At 43.3% G+C, this 20,989-nt stretch overlaps 1 protein-coding gene across 2 annotated transcripts in view; it reads left to right on the top strand.

Moving 5' to 3' along the window:
- Positions 1-20,989, top strand: part of NUP210L (nucleoporin 210 like) — a 144,213-nt gene that overhangs the window by 33,553 nt on the left and 89,671 nt on the right. For both annotated transcript variants that reach the window (XM_053592512.1, XM_053592511.1), the window contains exons 10-15: positions 1,424-1,561; positions 1,929-2,084; positions 11,709-11,907; positions 14,369-14,514; positions 17,247-17,468; positions 20,789-20,962. In XM_053592512.1, coding sequence (XP_053448487.1) covers positions 1,424-1,561; positions 1,929-2,084; positions 11,709-11,907; positions 14,369-14,514; positions 17,247-17,468; positions 20,789-20,962 — 1,035 coding nt within the window. The remainder of the gene's footprint in view (positions 1-1,423; positions 1,562-1,928; positions 2,085-11,708; positions 11,908-14,368; positions 14,515-17,246; positions 17,469-20,788; positions 20,963-20,989) is intronic.

Raw genomic sequence — 20,989 nt, 5'->3', positions numbered from 1 at the left:
AGCCACAATGCCCGGCTATTTTTTTGCTGCAGTTTGGCTGGGGCCGGGTTTGAACCTGGTATCTTCGGTTTATGGGGCCGGTGCCCTATTCACTGAGCCACAGGCAGCCCTGTAAAGTAATTTTTTGTATTGTCAATTAACCTGAAACAATAAAAAAGAAAGGTTCCCAGAGGCTTCAAAGATCTTCAGCACACACCCTGGGTGAAGGTCTCAACTACGACTTGAACTTTATCTTAGAATTGAAAACAATGTAACCTAAACATTTGTACCCTGATATTAATCTAAAATTTTTAAAAAAGAAGAAAATTTTAAACTCTTTTTTCTTGGATTTAATATATAGTTTAGGTCCAGCAAAATCTTTTTCATTGTTTTTGACCTATAATGTTAATACTATGCTTCATTAATGAAGAGAAATATTTATTTCTTTTATAGATAGAAACCAGTTTAGTAGGCTGAGCGCTGTGACTCACAACTTTTAATCCCAGCACTCTGGGAGGCCGAGGCAGGTGGATTGCCCGAGCTCACAGGTTCCAGACTAGCCTGAGCAAGAGTGAGATCCCCGTCTCTAAAAAAATAGTTGGGGTTAGCGCCCATTGCAGCACCAGCCACATACACCAAGGCTGGTGGGTTCAAACCCAGCCGGGCCAGCTAAACAACAACAACTGCAACAAAAAAATAGCTGGGTATTGTGGCAGGCGCCTGTAGTCCCAGCTACTTGGGAGGCTGAGACAAGAGAATCTCTTAAAGCCCAAGAGTTTGAGGTTGCTGTGAGCTGTGATGCCACAGCCCTCTACCAAGGGCGACATAGTGAGACTGTCTAAAAAATAATAATAATACTAACATAAATAAAAAAATAGCTGGGCATTGGGCAGCGCCTGTGGCTCAGTGAGTATGGCGCCAGCCCCATATACTGAGGGTGACAGGTTCAAACCTGGCCCTGGCCAAACTGCAACAAAGAATAGCCAGGCATTGTGGTGGGTGCCTGTAGTCTCAGCTACTTGGGAGGCTAAGGCAAGAGAATCGTCTAAGCCCAAGAGCTGGAGGTTGCTGTGAGCTGTGACACCACAGCTCTCTACCGAGGGCAACAAAGTGAGACTCTGACTCTAAAAAGAAAAAAAAAAAAATGTGTATATATATATATATATCCGGCCGTTGTGGCAGGCACCTGTAATCCCAGCTACTTAGGAGGCTGAGACAACAGAACCGCTTGAGCCCAAGAGTTTGAGGTTGCTGTGAGCTATGACACCACGGCCCACTCTACCAAGGGCGACAAAGTAAGACTCTGTCTCAAAAAAGAAAAAAAAAACAAACAGTTGAGTAGTTTATTAACACACCATTTTCCTGATGTTTTGAGTATATGAATGTGTCTTAAAAGAATAGTCCTTATAAAATATATTTTGCTCCTTTTCCCCTGCTCTTATAGAATACAAATATTCAGCCTATGAAATGTCTAATCAAACACCAGCAAGAAGTGAAGATTTATTTTCCCATCAAGCTTACACCCAATTTTCTGGCATTTCCTCATCATCCTATGGGAATGGTATATCGTTATAAAGTACAGGTATTAAGACTTCACAAAGAGATAAGTCAGAGTCTCTGATAGTTTAATTATTGAAATGTTATTAATGTTAAATCTTATTTCCTCCTGACCCTAATAGTATAACTTAGTTTTTGACAACACCCAAATTATGTTCTTGAATACTATCATTTACATCAAGACTTTCTGTCTCAACTTTTCCATATATCCTTTCCTTGTGAGTTTTATAAAGGTTTCTCCAGTTTTCTTATACCCTTTCTTTGACATTTTGTGGTACAACCATTAATTAATTTCTGTTTAGTATTTCTCTTATTTATTATTTCCTAGACAAGCCAAGTTTTCATTCAGTTTTTCCTCCCTTAGTAATTAAACATAATGTCCTTTCTTACAGGTAGAGGGTGGTAGTGGCAACTTCACCTGGACTTCTTCTAATGAAACAGTGGTCATGGTAACCACCAAAGGCGTGGTGACAGCAGGTCAGGTCAGGGGGAACAGCACTATTTTGGCCCGAGATGTACAAAATCCCTTTCGATATGGAGAAATTAAGGTAAATGACTTTCCAAAGATTCTTCTTATTAACACTGAAATACTAATGTCTAAATTTAAGTAAATTAACACATTTTTTAAAAATTTGTAGTTCAACTTGACTATTTAAAAATATTGCTGGGTTGGGCGGCGCCTGTGGCTCAAGGAGTAGGGCGCCGGTCCCATATGCCCGAGGTGGCGGGTTCAAACCTGGCCCCGGCCAAAAACCACAAAAAAAAAAATATTGCTGGGTTGGGCAGTGCCTGGGGCTCAGTGAGTAGGGCGCCGGCCCCATATACCAAGGGTGGCGGGTTCAAACCCAGCCTCTGCCAAACTGCAATAAAAATATTGCTGGGTTAAATCCTGCTTCACTTAATTACTTATTTAACATCAATAATTGTTTCCTCATCTCTAAAATGGGTATAATGTTCATATCTAACTCAAAGGGTTATTATGAGAATTATTTTTTCTTTTTTTGAGACAGATTCTCACTTTGTCACCCTTAGTAGAGTGCCATGGCATCGTAGCTCACAGCAACCTGAAACTTTTGGGCTCAAGCAATCCTCTTGCCTCAGCTTTCCAAGTAGCTGGGACTACAGGTGCCCCCCACACACCCAGCTCTTACTCAGACTGGTATAGAACTCCTGAGCTCCGCCCGCCTTGGCCTCCCAGAATGCTGGGATTACAGACATTAGCCAATGCATCTGGTCAATTGGGAGAATTACTGAAAAATGTTAACTGTTTAGTATTTCTCTTGTTTATTATTTCCTAAACAAGCCAAGTTTTCATTCAGTTTTTCCTGAATGAATTTTAGAAATAAAATGATGAAATGTATTCTACATTTACTAATTATAAAAGCAAATGCAAAATTGAAACAGTAAAGTAACATTTAGAGCATTTGATACAGTGCTCTTTATGTTCAGAGAAACTTCTCTAGTAATGAATGATAGAAATTGTCCCTTGGCTCCTGTAGCTCAGTGGTTAGGGCACCAGCCACATACACCAGGGCTGGAGGGTTCGAACCCAGCTCAGAAACAACTACAAAAAAATAGCTGGGCATTGTGGTCAGTGCCTGTGCTAAACAACAACAACTACAAAAAAAATAGCTGGGCATTGTGGTGAGTGCCTGTAATCCCAGCTACTTGAGAGACTGAGGCAAAAGAATCCCAGTGGCCCCCCCCCAAAAAAAATCCCGGCGCCTTACCCACTGTGCTACAGGCGCAGAGCCAAGGAAGGCGTATTTTGAGTCAGTGTATACATTGATTGACGTTTTTTTCTCCCAGTTTCTAAAGCACAGGTTAAAGCTATTATTTCAGGTAGTCGGGTGTTAACTGAGTGTGTTTTCTCATTGCCTCCCTAAGCCACTCAAGAAAGGCTCAGGGACTGTCATTTTGCTCCTGATAAATGGTAGACAATTTAGAATAGTTCATAGGCTTTTCTTGGATTGACATAAACCTTCCAGGATACATGTTAGAAAATGTTTATGCCACCAATCACCTTGTCTCTCCGGGTCCCGTTCAGGATCCTCAAAGGGAACTGCCTGTCTTCCCATGGGGTATCTGTCCCTTTCCTCAGGAGACATACTGCCCTCAGTATTGGACATGAACTACAAATCACCCCACTCTCTAGCTTCATCTAAGACTTCATTTTTCTCATTCAAAGTTAAAGTTTGATCTAGTAGTAGCCTTACATCTCTCCAAGAGAGGTCAAAGCTTTGTCCCAACCCTTAGAGAACATCTGTGTATCTATCAGGGTCATCAGAAATTTTCCCTAAATACTACTTTAATTTGTTTTAAATCTGCCAGAGAAAATGGAGTGAATACTCGCAGACTTCCCCTCTCATCACCTGCAGTCTTAACCAAGGGACATAAAGAAGGGTATGGTTGCAGGCAGCGCCTGTGGCTCAGTGGGTAGGGCGCCGGCCCCATATACCGAGGATGGTGGGTTTGAACCCAGCACCTGCCAAATTGCAACAAAAAATAGTTGGGCGTTGTGGTGGGCTCCTGTAGTCCCAGCTACTTGGGAGGCTGAGACAAGAGAATCGCTTAAGCCTAGGAGTTGGAGGTTGCTGTGAGCTGTGATGCCACAGCACTCTACTGAGGGCAATAAAGTGAGACTCTGTCTCTTAAAAAAAAAAAAAAGGAAGAAGGGTATGGTTGCCTTCTGGGGGCCCCAATAGGACCAGAAGAAACTCTTGGAACAGTCTCCCTCCTGGGGTTTTCTAAACGCATGAGGGAAGGTGCGGGAGAAATAGATGGTGGGTTTGAACTAGGTGGTGACAGCATCTCTCTTGGGAATCCCTGACCATTTGGGGAAGTTACAGCAGCCAGGGGAGCTGAATGTATCTGACAGGTTTTACACAGTTAGGGGTTGTCCCTGAAGAAAAAGAAAGCTTACACATAGGGCACTTCAGACCACTTTCCTTCTTGTTTGCAATAATTTGGAGTACCTTCTAATACTTATTGTTCACTGGAGAGTCGCTACTAAGGCCAGGCCTGGGTGCAGAAGAAAACCATACATTCTTTTTTCAGTGATAGGAGATCAAACATATCACAACATAGCCCACTGGAATGTTCCAGCAGCACAGGCGAAAAATCAGCCATCCAGGAGCCATAATGGTCCCATCTGATGATAGTTCTCTTGGTAAGAGAACATGTTACCCAGGTATTCTCTTAGAGAGAGAACATTACCCATCTGTGGAAAAGAACAAAAGTTCAGCCTCTTAATCAATCCCACCCTGTATTCCTGGGTTGTCAAAGTGAGGCTCTGACCAACCCAAGAAGCCTTCCAGCCAAACAAAAGGAAGCATCCTTCAATGATTGGGGAAGAATCCCTGAGGTGAGTGGTCTCCTCAGCCCCTGCACTTGTCTGGATTTAGACACTCTTACCAGTGTAGCGCTTTGTATCCACTGGCTCACCTTGAGTATTACTTGCCCACAGCACAGCCTGAGAAATCAGGTATTCGAGAGCCTGGTCCCACCTGATGCAAGTTCTGCCCCTTTCTGTGCCTGCCCCGGAGTATCAATTAAAGTGGGGATGAGTCCTGCCCTGGAGAAAAATGGCTGTGTGGTACTTGCACATTTAACCTTTTAAAATTTCTACAAGCTTTTTTTTCTAAATTCCCACTAATAAAGGAAAATAGGCTTTTTACTATAAGCAGGTCTTAAATGCTATGCTTTCCAACTTCCCTTTTCTTTCCCAGAAATTAGAAAGGCAACAATAATTAAACTCAGTAACAAATCAAAGTTGAGAGACACTTTGGAACTTTTGTATCACAATTAGTTACAATTAGCCAAAGTCTTAGAGAAACCTGGAATTATTTTAAACTTTCCCATTTACACCAATGAACCAGAAAAAAATAAAATGCCCAGAGTCATTTTCATTGCCTTTCTTCATTTTTAAGAGAAAAAAGGACCAGAACTGTAGTCTAGGGTTTAGGGCCATTCTTTCCTGGGGAGTTGCCCTGGGTGTCCCTTCACAGGCCTCTGGTTGCCCAGAGAAGTTGTGTAGGGGAGTCATTTTGCCCTTTGTTTGGAGCTGACTTCTAGTCAACATCGTTCAGCTTTTTTTCTCAGACACATAAAAACACCAATTGAATTTAATTTTGCAATGAAAAACAATAAGAAGGACCTTACAGCACACCTACAACATAGGAAGCACACTTAGAACATCTGAAAAATACGAGAATAAGCCAGTACAAAATTAAACAAATACATAAAGCAGTCCTTTACCAGCATTCAAACAAAGCATGTAAACTACAGAGAGAGAGAGAGATTGCTTTGTCTTTTTCCTCTAGAGATAAATAGAAAAGGTTTGGGACCATGGAACAAATGTCTAGGGTGCTACTTCTTTGCTTAGCTCTCAGCCAGAGAAAAGGAGTGAATACAGAACAGTTTCAAAAGCGTTCTAACATTCCCTTAGGTTCCTTTCTGGAGCTAAGGGGAATTAGAAAGTTTGTTCCCCAACAACCTCTTGCTTGTGACCTGGAGGTCAGCAGTTGCACTATGCACATTTACCAGCTGATGGGCATCAAAATTATTAGTCTCCATTATTATAACTATAGAGAAAAGCAGCAAAGAGGTAAGTGGTTTTGCTAACCACAGATCTATCCCAGACAGGCCCCCAAAATATGACACTGGAATTTCGTCTTCAGTAGGATCTCGGTCTCAGTAATTCAAAGAATGAATCCATGGACCACAGATCAGTGGTAAGACAGGATTTATTTATTTATTTTGTTGTTGTTGTTGAGACAGAGTCTCACTATGTCGTCCTTGGTAGAGTACTGTGGCATCATAGCTCACAGCAACCTCAAACTCTCGGACTTAAGCAATTCTCTTGCCTCAGCCTTCCAAGTAGCTGGGACTACAGGCGCCCACCACAACGACTATTTTTTTGTTGCAGTTGTTTAGCTGGCCTGAGCTGTGTTCGAACCCACTCACTCAGTGTATGTGGCTGGAGCCGTAACCACCGTGCTACGGGCCCCGAGCCAAAACAGGATTTATTTTACAGAAAAGAATAGAAAAACACTAAAGCTCCTGGCAGAGAGCTCAGGGGGAAGACACAAGTGTGTGTGTGTGGGGGGAGGATATCTCTCTCTTTCTTGGCTCTTTGGTTATATATATGTATGTATATATATATATATATATGTGTGTGTGTGTGTTTTTTTTTTTCCCCCCCCACGGGTCCACTGTAGTTACATTTAGGGAGGAATCGGTACCAAATGAATGAATACAATCCCTTTGGTTCCCAGGCCTAGGAAACCTACATGAAATTGACCAGGCCCAGGAAATGGGAGTTCCCTGTTCAGCTGCAAGTGCAAGGGGAGGGGAACACTAAGGTGCTGGTGTCTCCCCAGCAGTTGTCTGGCCCCTCCACCTACTGGAGCCTCCAGCGCCTGCAGACCCACCCACCCACCAGCCTGCTGGTTCCTCTGCCTGCTGTGGTGGCACCAACACAACACCAGGGTGGAGGCAGCAGGTGGTCCCCTCAGCTTGGCTGAGTTGGCTGGGGTGCCACCTGTCCTGTATCAGTGGTGGACTCCTATAGTCCTGGGTACTCAGGAGGCTGAGGCATGAGAATCACTTGAACCCAAGAGTTTGAGGTTGCTGTGAGCTATGACACTACGGCACTCTACCCAGGGTGACAAAGTGAGACTCTTGTCTCAAAAATTTTTTTTTTCTTGTTGTTAGACAGAGTCTCATTATGTTGCTCAGCCTGGTCATGAATTCATGACCTTAAGAAATTTTCCCGGGGGCGGCGCCTGTGGCTCAGTGAGTAGGGCGCCGGCCCCATATGCCGAAGGTGGCGGTTCAAACCCAGCCCCGGCCAAACTGCAACAAAAACAAAAAAATAGCCGGGCGTTGTGGCAGGCGCCAGTAGTCCCAGCTGCTCAGAAGGCTGAGGCAAGAGAATCGCGTAAGCCCAAGAGTTGGAAGTTGCTGTGAGCCATGTGACGCCACGGCACTCTACCCGAGGGCGGTACAGTGAGACTCTGTCTCTACAAAAAAAAAAAAGAAAAGAAATTCTCCCATCTCAGCCTCCTGAGTAGTTAGAAATATAGGTATGAGCCACTGCACCCAGTTTTTTCTTCCATTTTTAAAACATATATGTTGCTGTTTTCTGCCAGAGTTAACATTTTGCCTCAGTTAATATTTTGAATATCCTCTAGGAACTTAAAGGCATATTAGGTTCCTGTGGTATTTAGAAATACAAAATGTATTATACCTACCTTAAAGAATTTAAAGTCTAACCAAGGAGATATATTCAATGAGAAGCTGATTAACATTTTAAGGAAATGATATGTGAGGTATTTTAAAGCAATGTATGGGCCAGGCATGGTGGCTAACGCCCATAATCCAATCTCTTTGGGAGGCTATGATGGGGGGCTGCCTTGAGGTCAAAGTTTGAGAACACCCTGAGCAAAAGCAAGACTCCCATCTTTACAATAAATAGAAAAAATAGCTGAGTGTGTTGATGGTCACCTGTAGTCCCAGCTACTTAGGAGGCTGAGGAAAGAGGATCCCTTGAACTCAGGAGTTTAAGGTTGCTGTAAGCCATGTTATGGCACTGCATTCTGACCAGGGTGACAAACTGAGATCAGATCTCAAAAAAAAAACAACAAAAAAACCCAATGTATGATTGACAACTACTTGAATTGTACAGTAAGTACTATTAGTTTATGTAGAAGACAGACTGTTACAGTCCATAATTTCTTTTCTTTTTTTTTTTTTGAGACAGAGTCTCACCATGTCACCCTCAGTAGAGTGCTATGGCATTACAGCTCACAATAACCTCCAATTCCTGGGCTTAGGAGATTCTCTTGCCTCAGCCTCCCAAGTAGCTGGGACTATAGGCACCCATCACAATGCCTGGCTATTTTTTTGTTGCAGTTTGGCCGTGGCTGGGTTCAAACCCACCACCCTCAGTGTATGAGGCTGGCGCCCTACCCACTGAGCCATAGGCGCCACCCTAAGGTCCATAATTTCACTTGCAAGAAACACAGTCAGGCTCGGTGCCTGTAGCTCAGTGGCTAGGGCACCAGCCACATATACCAGGGTTGGCAGGTTCAAACCCAGCCTAGGCCTGCCAAACAATGAAAACTACAACAACAACAAAAATAGCCAGGGTGGCGCCCATAGGCCAGTGGGTAGGATGCCGGCTACATACACAGAGGCTTGTGGGTTCGAGCCTGGCCTGGTCCTGCTAAACAACAATGACAACTGCAACCAAAAAAATAGCTGGGTGTTATGGCAGGCGCCTATAGTCCCAGCTACTTGGGAGACTGAAGCAAGAGAATCACTTAAGCCCAAGAGTTGGAGGTTGCTGTGAGCTATGACACCATAGCACTCTACCGAGGGCAACATAGTGAGACTCTGTCCCCCCAAAAAGAAAAAATAGCTGGGCATTGTGGTGAGCACCTGTAGTCCCAGCTATTTGGGAGGCTGAGGCAAGAGAGTCACTTAAGCCCAAGAGTTTGAGGTTGCTGTGAGCTGTTACTCCACAGCATTCTACTAAGGGTGAGACTCTGTGGAAAAAAAAAAAAAAAAGGAAGGAAGGAAGGGGTAGGTTAAGGGGAAGGGGGAAGGGAGACAGTCAACAGAGTCCTTTCAGATTCACCGGTGCAAGTTTCAACTTGCTCAGCTTATTGATGTTGCTGGGAAGGCTTCATTTATTTGCAACTGCATGGATTTTTTTTTAATGCCCTCTCAGTCAAAGATTTTATGTTGCCTAATTTTTGTGTATCTCAAAACTTTCATAATGACCCAAGAAAAATCCTGTGGATGGGACTAGTTAAAGACTGTCATGAGGGCAGCACCTGTGGCTCAAAGGAGTAGGGTGGGTTCAAACCCAGCCCTGGCCAAAAACTGCAAAAAAAAAAAAAAAAAGAAGACTGTCATGAAAGAGGTAGGAACTTATGGAAGAGTTTGAAGAAAGGAAACAAAGGCCTATGGATCAAATCCAGACTACTGCCTTTTTTTTTTTTTTTTTTTTTGAGACAGAGTCTCACCATGTCACCCTTGGTAGAGTGCTGTGGCGTCACAGCTCACAGCAATCTCAAACTCTTGTGCTTAAGCAATTCTCTTGCCTCAGCCTCCTAAATAGCTGGGACTATAGGCACCCACCACAATGCCCGGCTATTTTTTGGTTGTAGTTGTCATTGTTGTTTGGCAGGTCCTGGCTGGGTTCTAACCCACCAGCCCCAGTGTATGTGGCTGGTGCCCTAACCACTGAGTGGTTTTATGTGTGCCACCCATAAAAGATTTTTTTTTTTTTTTTTGAAGAGACAGTGTCTCACTCTATGGCCCTCGGTAGAGTGCCGTGGCCTCACACAGCTCACAGCAACCTCCAACTCCTGGGCTTAAGTGATTCTCCTGCCTCAGCCTCCCGAGTATCTGGGACCACAGGCGCCCGCCACAACGCCCGGCCATTTTTTTTTTTTGGTTGCAGTTTGGCAGGGGCCGGGCCTGAACCCACCACCCTCGGTATATGGGGCCGGCGCCTCACCGACTGAGCCACAGGCGCCGCCCCATAAAAGATATTTTTTAAAGATATCAAGAAAGAGGAAGTTGTGGGCGGCACCTGTGGCTCAAGGAGTAGGGTGCCGGTCCCATATGCCGGAGGTGGTGGGTTCAAACCCAGCCCCGGCCAAAAAAAAAAAAAAAAAAAAAAAAAAGTCTGGGCGGCCCCTGTGGCTCAAGGAGTAGGGCGCCGGTCCCATATGCCAGAGGTGGCTGGTTCAAACCCAGCCCCGGCCAAAAACCACAAAAAAAAAAAAAAAAAAAAAAAAAAGAAAGAGGAAGTTGGCTCAGCACCCATAGCTCAGTGGTTAGGGCGCCAGCCACATACACCGGGGCTGGAGAGTTCAAACCCAGTCCAGGCTAACTAAAACAACAATGACAACTGCAACAATAACAACAACAAAATAGCCGAGCATTGTGGTGGCCTGTAGTCCCAGCTACTTGGGAGGCTGAAGCAAGAGAATTGCTAAACCCAAGAGTTGGAGGTTGCTGTGAGCTGTGACGCTACAGCACTCTACCAAGGGCGACATCTGTCTCAAAAATAAATAAGAAAGAAAGAGAGAAAGAGAGAGAGAGAAAGAAAAACAAAGAAACAAAGACAGAGAGAGAGTGAGGAAAAAAGAGAGAGAGAAAGGAAGGAGAGAGGGAGGGAGGAAGGGGGAAAGGGGGGAAGGAAAGAAGGAAGGAAGGAGGGAGGGAGGGAGGGAGGGAGGGAAGGAAGGAGGGAAGGAAGGAAGGAAGGAAGGAAGGAAGGAAGGAAGGAAGGAAGGAAGGAAGGAAGGAAGGAAGGAAGGAAGGAAGGAAGGAAGGAAGGAAGGAAGGAAGGAAGGAAGGAAGGAGTTCTGAGTCAAAGGTCTGCAATCTTTCTGTAAAGGTCTGGATAATAAATACAGCTGGGTGGGGTGGCTCACTCCTGTAATCCCAGCACTCTAGGAGACCAAGGAGAGGTGGATTGCTTGAGCTAAGGAGTTTGAGACCAGCCTGAGCTACAGTAAGAGCCTGTCTCTAAAAATAGCCGGGTGTTATGGCGGATGCCTATAATCCCAGCCACTTGGGAGGCTGAGGCAAGAGCCCAAGAGTTTGAGGTTGCTGTGAGCTATGACACTGCGACACTCTACCGAGGGCAACATAATGAGACTCTGTCTCGAAAAAATATAAAACTTATTCTTACCCCACAATACAAAAACAAGTCATGTACTCACCTTATTTTGCCAGATCCCTGCTGTATGGTGTTAGATGATTTAAAGACATCCATCAATCAAGGAATAAAAAGGGTGACATGTTTAGTACCTCGTGTGTGTATGTGTGTGTGTGAATAAAATAGTATATAATATAAATAGCATGTATGATAGTGTGTTTTTATATGATACATACATATGCATGTGTTTAAATAAGGAATGATTTCTTTTTTTTTAATTTCACATTAATATGAGGGTACATACAATTAAGTTATGTTGTTTGCGTTTGTAAGGTAAAGTTGAGTTTTATATCCTTCACCCACAAAGTGTGCCATACAGCTGTGCATTGAACCTGGGTCAGAATTTACAGAGCTCCCTCCCTCCTGATTTCTTGTCTTCTAAGGCTTTCCTAACAAAACTTTCTTGAAAGATGAATTTTTTCCCCTCTAGATATATGTCCTGAAACTGAAAAAAATGGAACTGTTACCATTTCATGCTGACGTGGAGATTGGACGGATTATAGAAATCCCCATTGCAATGTATCACATAAATAAGGAGACCAAAGAGGCCATTGCATTCACAGACTGTTCTCATTTATCTTTGGATTTGAACATGGATAAACAAGGAGTCTTTACTGTTTTCAAAGAAGGTAAGAATACGTTCTCCTTCCTTTGTTCTCAGTGTGTCTCCTCTAAGTTTTAGGACTTGGTTATCTCTCCTGTAGGGTTAACACTCTCCTCTTATTTATTTATTTATTTTTTTTGTAGAGACAGAGTTTCACTTTATGGCCCTCGGTAGAATGCCGTGGCCTCACACAGCTCACAGCAACCTCCAACTCCTGGGCTTAAGCGATTCTCTTGCCTCAGCCTCCCGAGTAGCTGGGACTACAGGTCCTCTTAACTATTTTTATCTCTGATCGTCATGGCTACCAATTGGCTCTTTAAGAGCTCAACTTCAGTATTAACTTTCTGCTCAAAATTTTTGAGAGAACTCTCATTGCCAGTGGAATGGGCTGAAGTCTGTTATTTAGGGTGGAAGGCCCTCTATACTGTAACCTAGTCTACTTCTCATGACTTCAGACTTTGGGTTCAGGTATGCTTCTAGCTACAGCAACTACTTAATTAAATTTTATAGTATATCTTCCTTATATTCTCATTTACATTTCATTTCTATTTCTTTGTTCATTCTGTTTTCTCAGCTTGAAATACTTTTTTTTTTTGTTTTGAGACAGAGTATCACTCTGTCATCCTGGATAGACTGACACTTGGCATCATCATAGCTTATGGAAGCGTCAAACTCCTGGGTTCATGTGATCTTTCTGCCTCAGCCTCCCCAGTAGCTGGGACTATAGGCAATCGCCACAATGCCTGGCTAATTTTTCCATTTTTAGTGGGTTCTCATTCTTGCTTAGACTGTTCTTAAACTTCTCAGCTCAAGCAATCCTCCTATCTCAGCTTCCCAGAGTGCTAGGATTATAGGTGTAAGCAACTGCACCTGGTCAGCATAGGATGCTTTAAACTTTTTGTTTTTGGACAAAGCAATGTTTATGGACATTAAAACTTCCTGATCTCTCCAGCTAGAAATAATCTTTCTATTTTCTAAATTCGTTACTTTATTTTTTGGTTTGGCTTTTGCTTTTGTTTTGTTTTTTGTTTTTTTGAGACAGACTCTCACTATTTCGCCCTGAGTAGAGTGCCGTGACATCACAGCTCATAGCAATCTCAATCTCTCAGGCTTAAGTGATTCTCTTGCCTCAGCCTCCCAAGTAGCTGGAACTACAGGTGCCCACCAATATATATCTTTTAATTGAAAGGACAGATTTTCTTCTTGAGACAGACTGTACCCTTGTATAATAGTGTCTTAACCCAATGCAACCTCGAATTCCTGAACTTAAACAATCCTCCCTTCTTAGCATCTCAAGTACCTAAGTCTACTGGTTCCTGCCACCATGCCCAGCGAATTTTTCCATTTTTGTAGAGATGGGGTCTCACTGTCCCTCAGGCTGGTCTCAAATTCCTGAACTCAAGCAATCCTCCTGCCTCAGCCTCCCAGAACACTGGAATTCTAGGTGTGAGCCACTAAACTGAGCATGAAAGAGCAGATTTTTTGTTTTTTGTTTTTTGTAGAGACAGAGTCTCACTTTATTGCCCTTGGTAGAGGGCCGTGGTGTCACACAGCTCACAGCAACCTCCAACTCCTGGGCTTGGGCGATTCTCTTGCCTCAGCCTCCTGAGTAGCTGGAACTACAGGCACCCGCCACAACACCCGGCTATTTTTTGGTTGCAGTTTGGCTGGGGCTGGGTTTGAACCTGCCACCCTCGATATAGGGACCAGCACCCTATCCACTGAGCCACAGGTGCCGCCCAAAAGAACAGATTTTTATATCAACTTGATATAAAAATGGCAGACTAATGGTTACTTTGAGGTCAAGATAACATTTTTATTGATTGATTGATTGATTGATTGATTGATTTTTGAGACAGAGTCTCAAGCTGTTGCCCTGGGTAGAGTGCTGTGGCATCACAACTCACAGCAACCTCTAACTCTTGGGCTTAAGCTATTCTCTTGCCTCAGCCTCCCAAGTAGCTGGGACTACAGGCACCTGCCACAATGCTGAGCTATTTTTTTAAGTTTTAGTTGTCGTTATTATTTGGCAGGCACGGGCTGGATTCGAACCCGCCAGCTGCAGTGTATGTGGCTGGCACCCTAGCCGCTTGAGCCATAGGCGCTGAGCCAAGATAACATTTTTTTTTTTTTTTTTTTGTAGAGACAGAGTCTCACTTTATGGCCCTTCTGTAGAGTGCCATGGCCTCACACAGCTCACAGCAACCTCCAACTCCTGGGCTTCAGCGATTCTCTTGCCTCAGCCTCCCGAGTAGCTGGGACTACAGGCGCCCACCACAACGCCCGGCTATTTTTTGGTTGCAGTTTGGCCGGGCCGGGTTTGAACCCGCCACCCTCGGTATATGGGGCCAGCGCCTTACCAACTGAGCCACAGGCGCCGCCCCAAGATAACATTTTTAATGTATTAAAATTCTTATATTTCTGTAACTAATTTCCTTGAGAACTGACTGTGAATTATTCTACTGAAAGCATGTTTTGATAAACAGGTATTCAAAGACCTGGACCAAAGCACTGCTCCAGTACACATATAGCAGCCAAATCTCTGGGCCATACTCTGGTGACAGTGAGTGTGACTGAATATGAAGAGGACTTGGAGAGCAGTGCCACATTTGCTGCTTATGAACCCCTAAAGGTGAGATATTTTATGGTAAGAAATAGGAATTTATTTTCATGGACCCAGCTATGTCCACTTACGGGCTTACTATCTATCTACGGTCTCTGCTAAGGATTAGTGATATTTATGTTTTTTGGTTTTTGGGTTTTTTTGAGACAGAGCCTCAAGCTGTTGCCCTGGGTAGAGTGCCGTGGCATCACAGCTCACAACAACCTCCAACTCCTGGGCTCAAGCGATTCTCCTGCCTCTGCCTCCCAAGTAGCTGGAACTACAGGCACCTGCCACAATGCCCGGCTATTTTGTTGTTGTTCTCATTGTTGTTTAGCAGGCTTGGGCCGGGTTCGAACCCACCAGCCCCAGTGTATGTGGCTGGCGCCCTAACCACTGTACTACAAGTGCGGAGCCCATGTCTTGATTTTCATTGTACACAGCTGGATACTTTCTGGACAGCCCTCATATACCTCTGTAAACACCTAGATAAGGAATATTAGTATGCTCCCTTTAAGAACCCTGAAAGAGGGCTCAGCACCCCTAGAACAGTGGTTACAGCGCCAGCCATATGCACCGAGGCTGGAGGGTTCAAACCCGGCCCAGGTCAGCTAAACAACAATGACAACTGCAACAAAAATATAGCCAGGCATTGGGCAACGCCTGTGGCTCAAAGGAGTAGGGTGCAGGCCCCATATGCTGGAGGTGGTGGGCCAAAAACTGCAGGAAAAAAAAAAGAATAATAAAGAAAGGGCAAAATCTTAAAAAAAAAAAAAAAAAACTGGGCATTGTGGCAGGCATCTATAGTCCCAGCTACTTGGGAGGCTGAGGCAAGAGAATCTCTTACAAGCGAATCTCTTAAGCCCAAGGGTTTGAGGTTGCTGTGAGCTGTAATGCCACAGCACTCTACTGAGGGCGACATAATGAGACTCTGTCTCAGAAAAAAAAAAAGAACCCCAGGGCGGCACCTATGGCTCAGTGAGTAGGGCGTTGGCCCCATATACCAGATGTGGCAGGTTCAAACCTGGCCCTAGCCAAAAACTGCAAAAAACAAAACAAAAAAAAACAAAAACAAAGGGCAGCACCTGTGGCTCAGTGGGTAGGGGGACAGCCCCGACCCCAGCCAAACTGCAACAACAACAAAAAAAATACCTGGGCATTGTGGCGGGCACCTGTAGTCCCAGCTACTCAAGAGGCTGAGGCAAGAGACTCTCTTAAGCCCAGGAGTTGGAGGTTGCTGTAAGCTGTGATGCCACGGCACTCTACCCAGGGTGATAAAGTGAGACTCTGTCTCTAAAAAAAAAAAAAAAGACTTCTTTGGATTTCTATTACTATATCCTCATTGGACCATCAGTGAATACTTATTGAATTATATATAAATTATTTAATGCTGCCATTAGAGATAGGAATAATTAATTTCAATTGCATTCAGTAATAAATATGATTGATTGCCTGAGCTCACAGGTTTGAGACCAGCCTGAGCCAGGGGGAGACCCCATCTCTAAAAGTAGCCAGACGTGGTGGTGGACTCCTGTAATCCCAACTACTTGGGAGGCTGAGGCAAGAGAATTGCTTGGGCCCAGGAGTTTGAGGTTGCTGTGAGCTATGATGTCACAGCATTCTACCAAGGGCAACAAAATGAGACTCTGTCTCAAAAAATAAATAAATAAATATGATTGACTAGTTCAGGAAAAAAATACTAAAGCATAGTTTGCTTACATTTTTAGAATAATTGCCTCTACTCTCCACTTCGCTTTATGACTTAGTCACCGTTGTAGACACTGTGCCATATGAAAATAACCTACACTCTGAGAAAACTTTATTCCCCTGATTTTGGCTTTCTCACATATAAATAGGATACAACTCCTCTGTGTACTGCATTGGCTAATACTTGTCTATCTCTTGGGTTGTAAAGTTCTCTGAAAAATACGATAAAATATATTATAGATGTATTTTATGTATGTGTTCATATATATACATGTATTTTTGTTAGTTTGTTTTTACACAGGTTTTCACTCTGTGTCAAAAGGCTCAGGCTAGAGCGCAGTGGTATGATCAGAGCTCACTGCAGCCTTGAACTCCGAGACTCAACCAGTCTTCCTGCCACAGCCTCCTGAGTAGCTGCAACTATAAGCACATACTACCACAATGGCTAATTTTTTAATTTTTGGTAGAGACCAGAGTCCCTCTACATTTTCCCAGGCTGTTCTCAAACTCCTAGCCTTAAGTGATCCCCCAATTTGGCCTCCTGAAGAGTAGTTTATGTTTTTAAGGCAGAATTTCTTTGAGACTTTAGCAAATGTTAGTTTAAAATGCTTATGAGGCTCAGCACAGTGGTTTACATGTATAAACCTAGCATTTATAGGCTGAAGTGGGAGGATTGCCTGAGGCCAGGATTTTGAGACCAGCCTGGGGAATATAGTGAGACCCCATCTCTACAAATAAATTAAAGTTAGTCTGGCAGTGTGACACATGCCCATAGTCCCAGCTAGTCATGAGGCTCAGCTAGGGAGATCACTTGAACCCTGGAAGTTTGAGGTTGCAGTGAACCATGATGACACCACTGCATTCTACCCGGGTGACAGAGTGAAACCTGTCTTAAAAATTTTTATACAGTTATTTGTACAATGTCTATTATATGTACAACATTGTACTATATCTGCTGAGGAAGATGAGAAAGAGAAAGTATTTTAAAACTTAGATAAATAAATATGATTGAATTCCCTAACCTATCAGAGATTCATTTCTTTAAATGTCATTAGGCTCTAAACCCCGTGGAAGTGGCATTGGTGACATGGCAGTCTGTGAAGGAAATGGTATTTGAAGGGGGCCCTCATCCCTGGATCTTGGAGCCCTCCCTATTTTTTTTGGAACTGAGCGTGGAGAAGATGGAGAAGATCGAAATAACACAAGTCCGGCTGCCAGCTAAGAAAAAACAGAACCAGTACATCTACCGGGTCCTGTGCCTGGACTTAGGGGAACAAGTAGGAAGATGGTGTTTTTCTAGCATTTTCTTGATACAGTACTCCAAATCTTTTGTATTTCTAGCCAATTCTTTTTAGATGTCAATGTATTTAGTTTATGGACTACATAGGAAAATTTTAATTATTGATCAAAGGATCTTTCTTTTTTTTTAAACCTTACTATCCTTTAAATGTACCCAAAGATTTCAATTTGCTCATGAGAATTCTAATAGTTCACTAACTAAACAATTCAAGATATTCTTGTAGTAATAAGCTTACTTCACATTATTTTCAGTTTATCGTTATATTTGGTTTTCCACTTTCAAAGAATTCAAGGAAGTGAAACTTTGAAATGTCATCTATGGATAGCAATTTTGAAGAACCAATTAGACTTATGCTGGTCAGAGTAATAAATATGTTGCTCTCTATCAGCTGAATGAGTTTTGATTATTTTTAGAGGTAGTTATAGATTTGCATATTTCTCCTTCACAGCTGCCCTGCTTTTATCAAAACCAATAACAAATCCTTATAGTTTGAGCAGGGTTGAGGATTCGAGGTAGCACTCAGAGGGAATCAGTGCAAGACTTTAACTTATTAACAATGTACTATAATCAGTTAAGCTTCTTTCTAATATTTGTAGTGAACTTAACTTTATATATGACTAGCTATTAGTAATTTCAGCCCTAATTACTTCCTTTTCCTCCTAATTTTTTTAAATTTTTTTTTATTAAATCATAGCTATGTACATTAATGTGATCATGGGGCACCATACCTTTTCCTCCTAATTTTTTACAAATACATGTAAAACTTACCATCATAATTTTTATTATTATTATTATTTTTTTTTTTTTTTTAGAGACAGAGTCTCACTATGTCACCCTCAGTAGACTGCTGTAGCATCACAGCTCACAGCAACCTCAAACTCTTAGGCTTAGGCGATTCTCTTGCCTCAGCCTCCCAAGTAGCTGGGACTACAGGTGCCCGCCACAATGCTCAGCTATTTTTTGGTTGTAGTTGTCATTGTTGTTTGGCAGGCCCAGGCTGGGTTTGAACGTGCCATCTCTGGTGTATGTGGCTGGCATCCCAGCCACTGAGCTACAGGTGCCGAGCCCATCATAACTGTTTTTAAGTGTGCTATTCAGGCATCACCACCATTTACTCCATAACTCTTTTTATTTGATAACACTGAAGCTCACCCATTAAAAAACAACTCCCCAGGGCGGCGCCTGTGGCTCAGTCGGTAGGGCGCCGGCCCCATATACCGAGGGTGGCGGGTTCAAGCTCGGCCCCCGCCAAACTGCAACCAAAAAATAGCTGGGTGTTGTGGCGGGCGCCTGTGGTCCCAGCTACTCGAGAGGCTGAGGCAAGAGAATCGCTTAAGCCCAGGAGTTGGAGGTTGCTGTGAGCTGTGTGAGGCCACGGCACTCTACCGAGGGCCATGAAGTGAGACTCTGTCTCTACAAAAAAAAAAAAAACTCCCCATTTTATGCCCAGCCTCTGGCAATTGCCATTCTACTTCCTCTCCATATAATTTTGACTACTCAAAGCATCTCATATAAATGGAATGATATCATATTTTTCTTTACTGGCTTATTTCACTTAGCATAATTTTCTCAAGGGTAGCATATATCAGAATCTCCTTTCTTTTTTTTTATTTTTTGAGATAGAGCCTCAAGCTGTCGCCCTGGGTAGAGTGCTGTAGCATCCCAGGTCACAACAACCTCAAACTCCTGGGCTCAAGCGATTCTCCTGCCTCTGCCTCCCAAGTAGCTGCGACTACAGGCGCCCACCATAACGCCCAGCTATTTTTTTGGTTGCAGCCGTCATTGTTATTTGGCGGGCCCAGGCTGGATTCGAACCTGCCAACTCAGGTGTATGTGGCTGGCGCCTTAGCCACTTGAACCACAGGCGCCGGGCCAGAATCTCCTTTCTTTGAAAGGCTGGACATTTGGTTGCTTATAGTAAGTTTTAGCAATCGTGAATAATGCTGCTGTAAACATGGTTATAGAACTATATCCTCAAACCCTTCTTTTTAATTGTTTGGAATATATAGCCAAAAGTAGAATTGCTGGACCATATAATTCCTTTTTTAATTTTTTGAGGAAAAATCATTCTCTTTTCCACAGCAACTATGCCATTTTGGGCAGCACCTGTGGCTCTGTGCGTAGGGTGCCGGCCCCACATACCAAGGGTACAGGTTCAGACCCGTCCCCAGCCAAACTGCAACAAAAAAAATAGCTGGGTGTTGTGGCAGGCACCTGTAGTCCCAGCTACTTGGGAGGCTGAGACAAGAGAATCGCCTAAGCCCATGAGTTGGCGGTTGCTGTGAGCTGTGATGCTACGGCACTCTACCAAGGGCGACAAAGTGAGACTCTGTCTCTAAAAAAAAAAAAAATATGCCATTTTACATTCCTACCAAGCAGATGAAAGTGATCCCATTTTTCCACATCCTTGCCAACACTATTTTCTGCTTTTTTTTGTAGTAGCCATCCTAATGGATATGAGGTAGTATCTCTTAATGGTTTTGATTTGCAGTTCCCTAATGATTAGTGACACTGAATATTTTTTCACGTGCTTACTGGCCATTTGTATATCTTCATTAGAGAAGAAAATATGCCTGTTCAAATCCTTTGCCCACTTTTTTTTTTTTTTTTTGAGACAGAGTCTCAAGCTGTCGTCCTGGGTAGAGTGCTGTGGCATCATAGCTCACAGCAACCTCTAATTCTTGGGTTTAAGTAATCCTCTTGCCTCAGTTTTTCTATTTTTAGTAGGGACAGGGTCTTGCTTCTTGCTGAGGCTGGTCTCCAACTCGTAAGCTCAAGCTATTCACCCACCTTGGCTTCCAGAGTGCTAGTATTACAGGTGTAAGCCACCACACCTGGCCAGCTGTGGATTTTTCATATAAGGCTTTTATTATATTGCCTTCTTTTCCTAGATTATTGAGTAAGCTATTAGTAATTTCAGGCCTAATTAACCCCCACTTGAAGTCCCCTAACTTCTTTTCATTTGCACTTTCTGTTATTCATTAGTACTTCCACTAGACACAGATTAAAACACACATTAGTTTTTCCACTTTTTACCAACTGGTAAGAAAAGATTTGGTGAGGGAAAAGATATCAATTATCAAGTAATTGATAAAGTTAGATTTCTTTTAAATGTTCCATTTGTTTTCAAATTTTCATCCAGTTAACTAAGAACTGTAACAGTAAGGGATTTGCCTGATTATAATGTCTGAAGGGACTCTCTATATTAGAGTATGAATAATTCTAACACATTTACATTGGCATGACTGACAGCAAGTGTCTACCCACAATTATCTCCTGCTCTGATATTTCCTTAAGGTTCTCACGTTCCGAATTGGAAATCACCCAGGTGTCCTGAATCCTTGTCCAGCTATAGAGGTTGTGCAGGTGCGCTTCTTATGTGCCCACCCTGCCAGTATGTCAGTAACCCCGGTATACAAGGTGCCAGCTGGTGCCCAGCCATGTCCTCTGCCACAGCACAACAAACAACTGGTAAGTTCGGAATATGTTTCAAACTAA

This window comes from Nycticebus coucang, chromosome 5 (assembly GCF_027406575.1).
Source record: "Nycticebus coucang isolate mNycCou1 chromosome 5, mNycCou1.pri, whole genome shotgun sequence".
In the NCBI taxonomy this organism is placed as follows: domain Eukaryota; kingdom Metazoa; phylum Chordata; class Mammalia; order Primates; family Lorisidae; genus Nycticebus; species Nycticebus coucang.
This window is presented reverse-complemented; position numbering and strand designations above follow the sequence as displayed.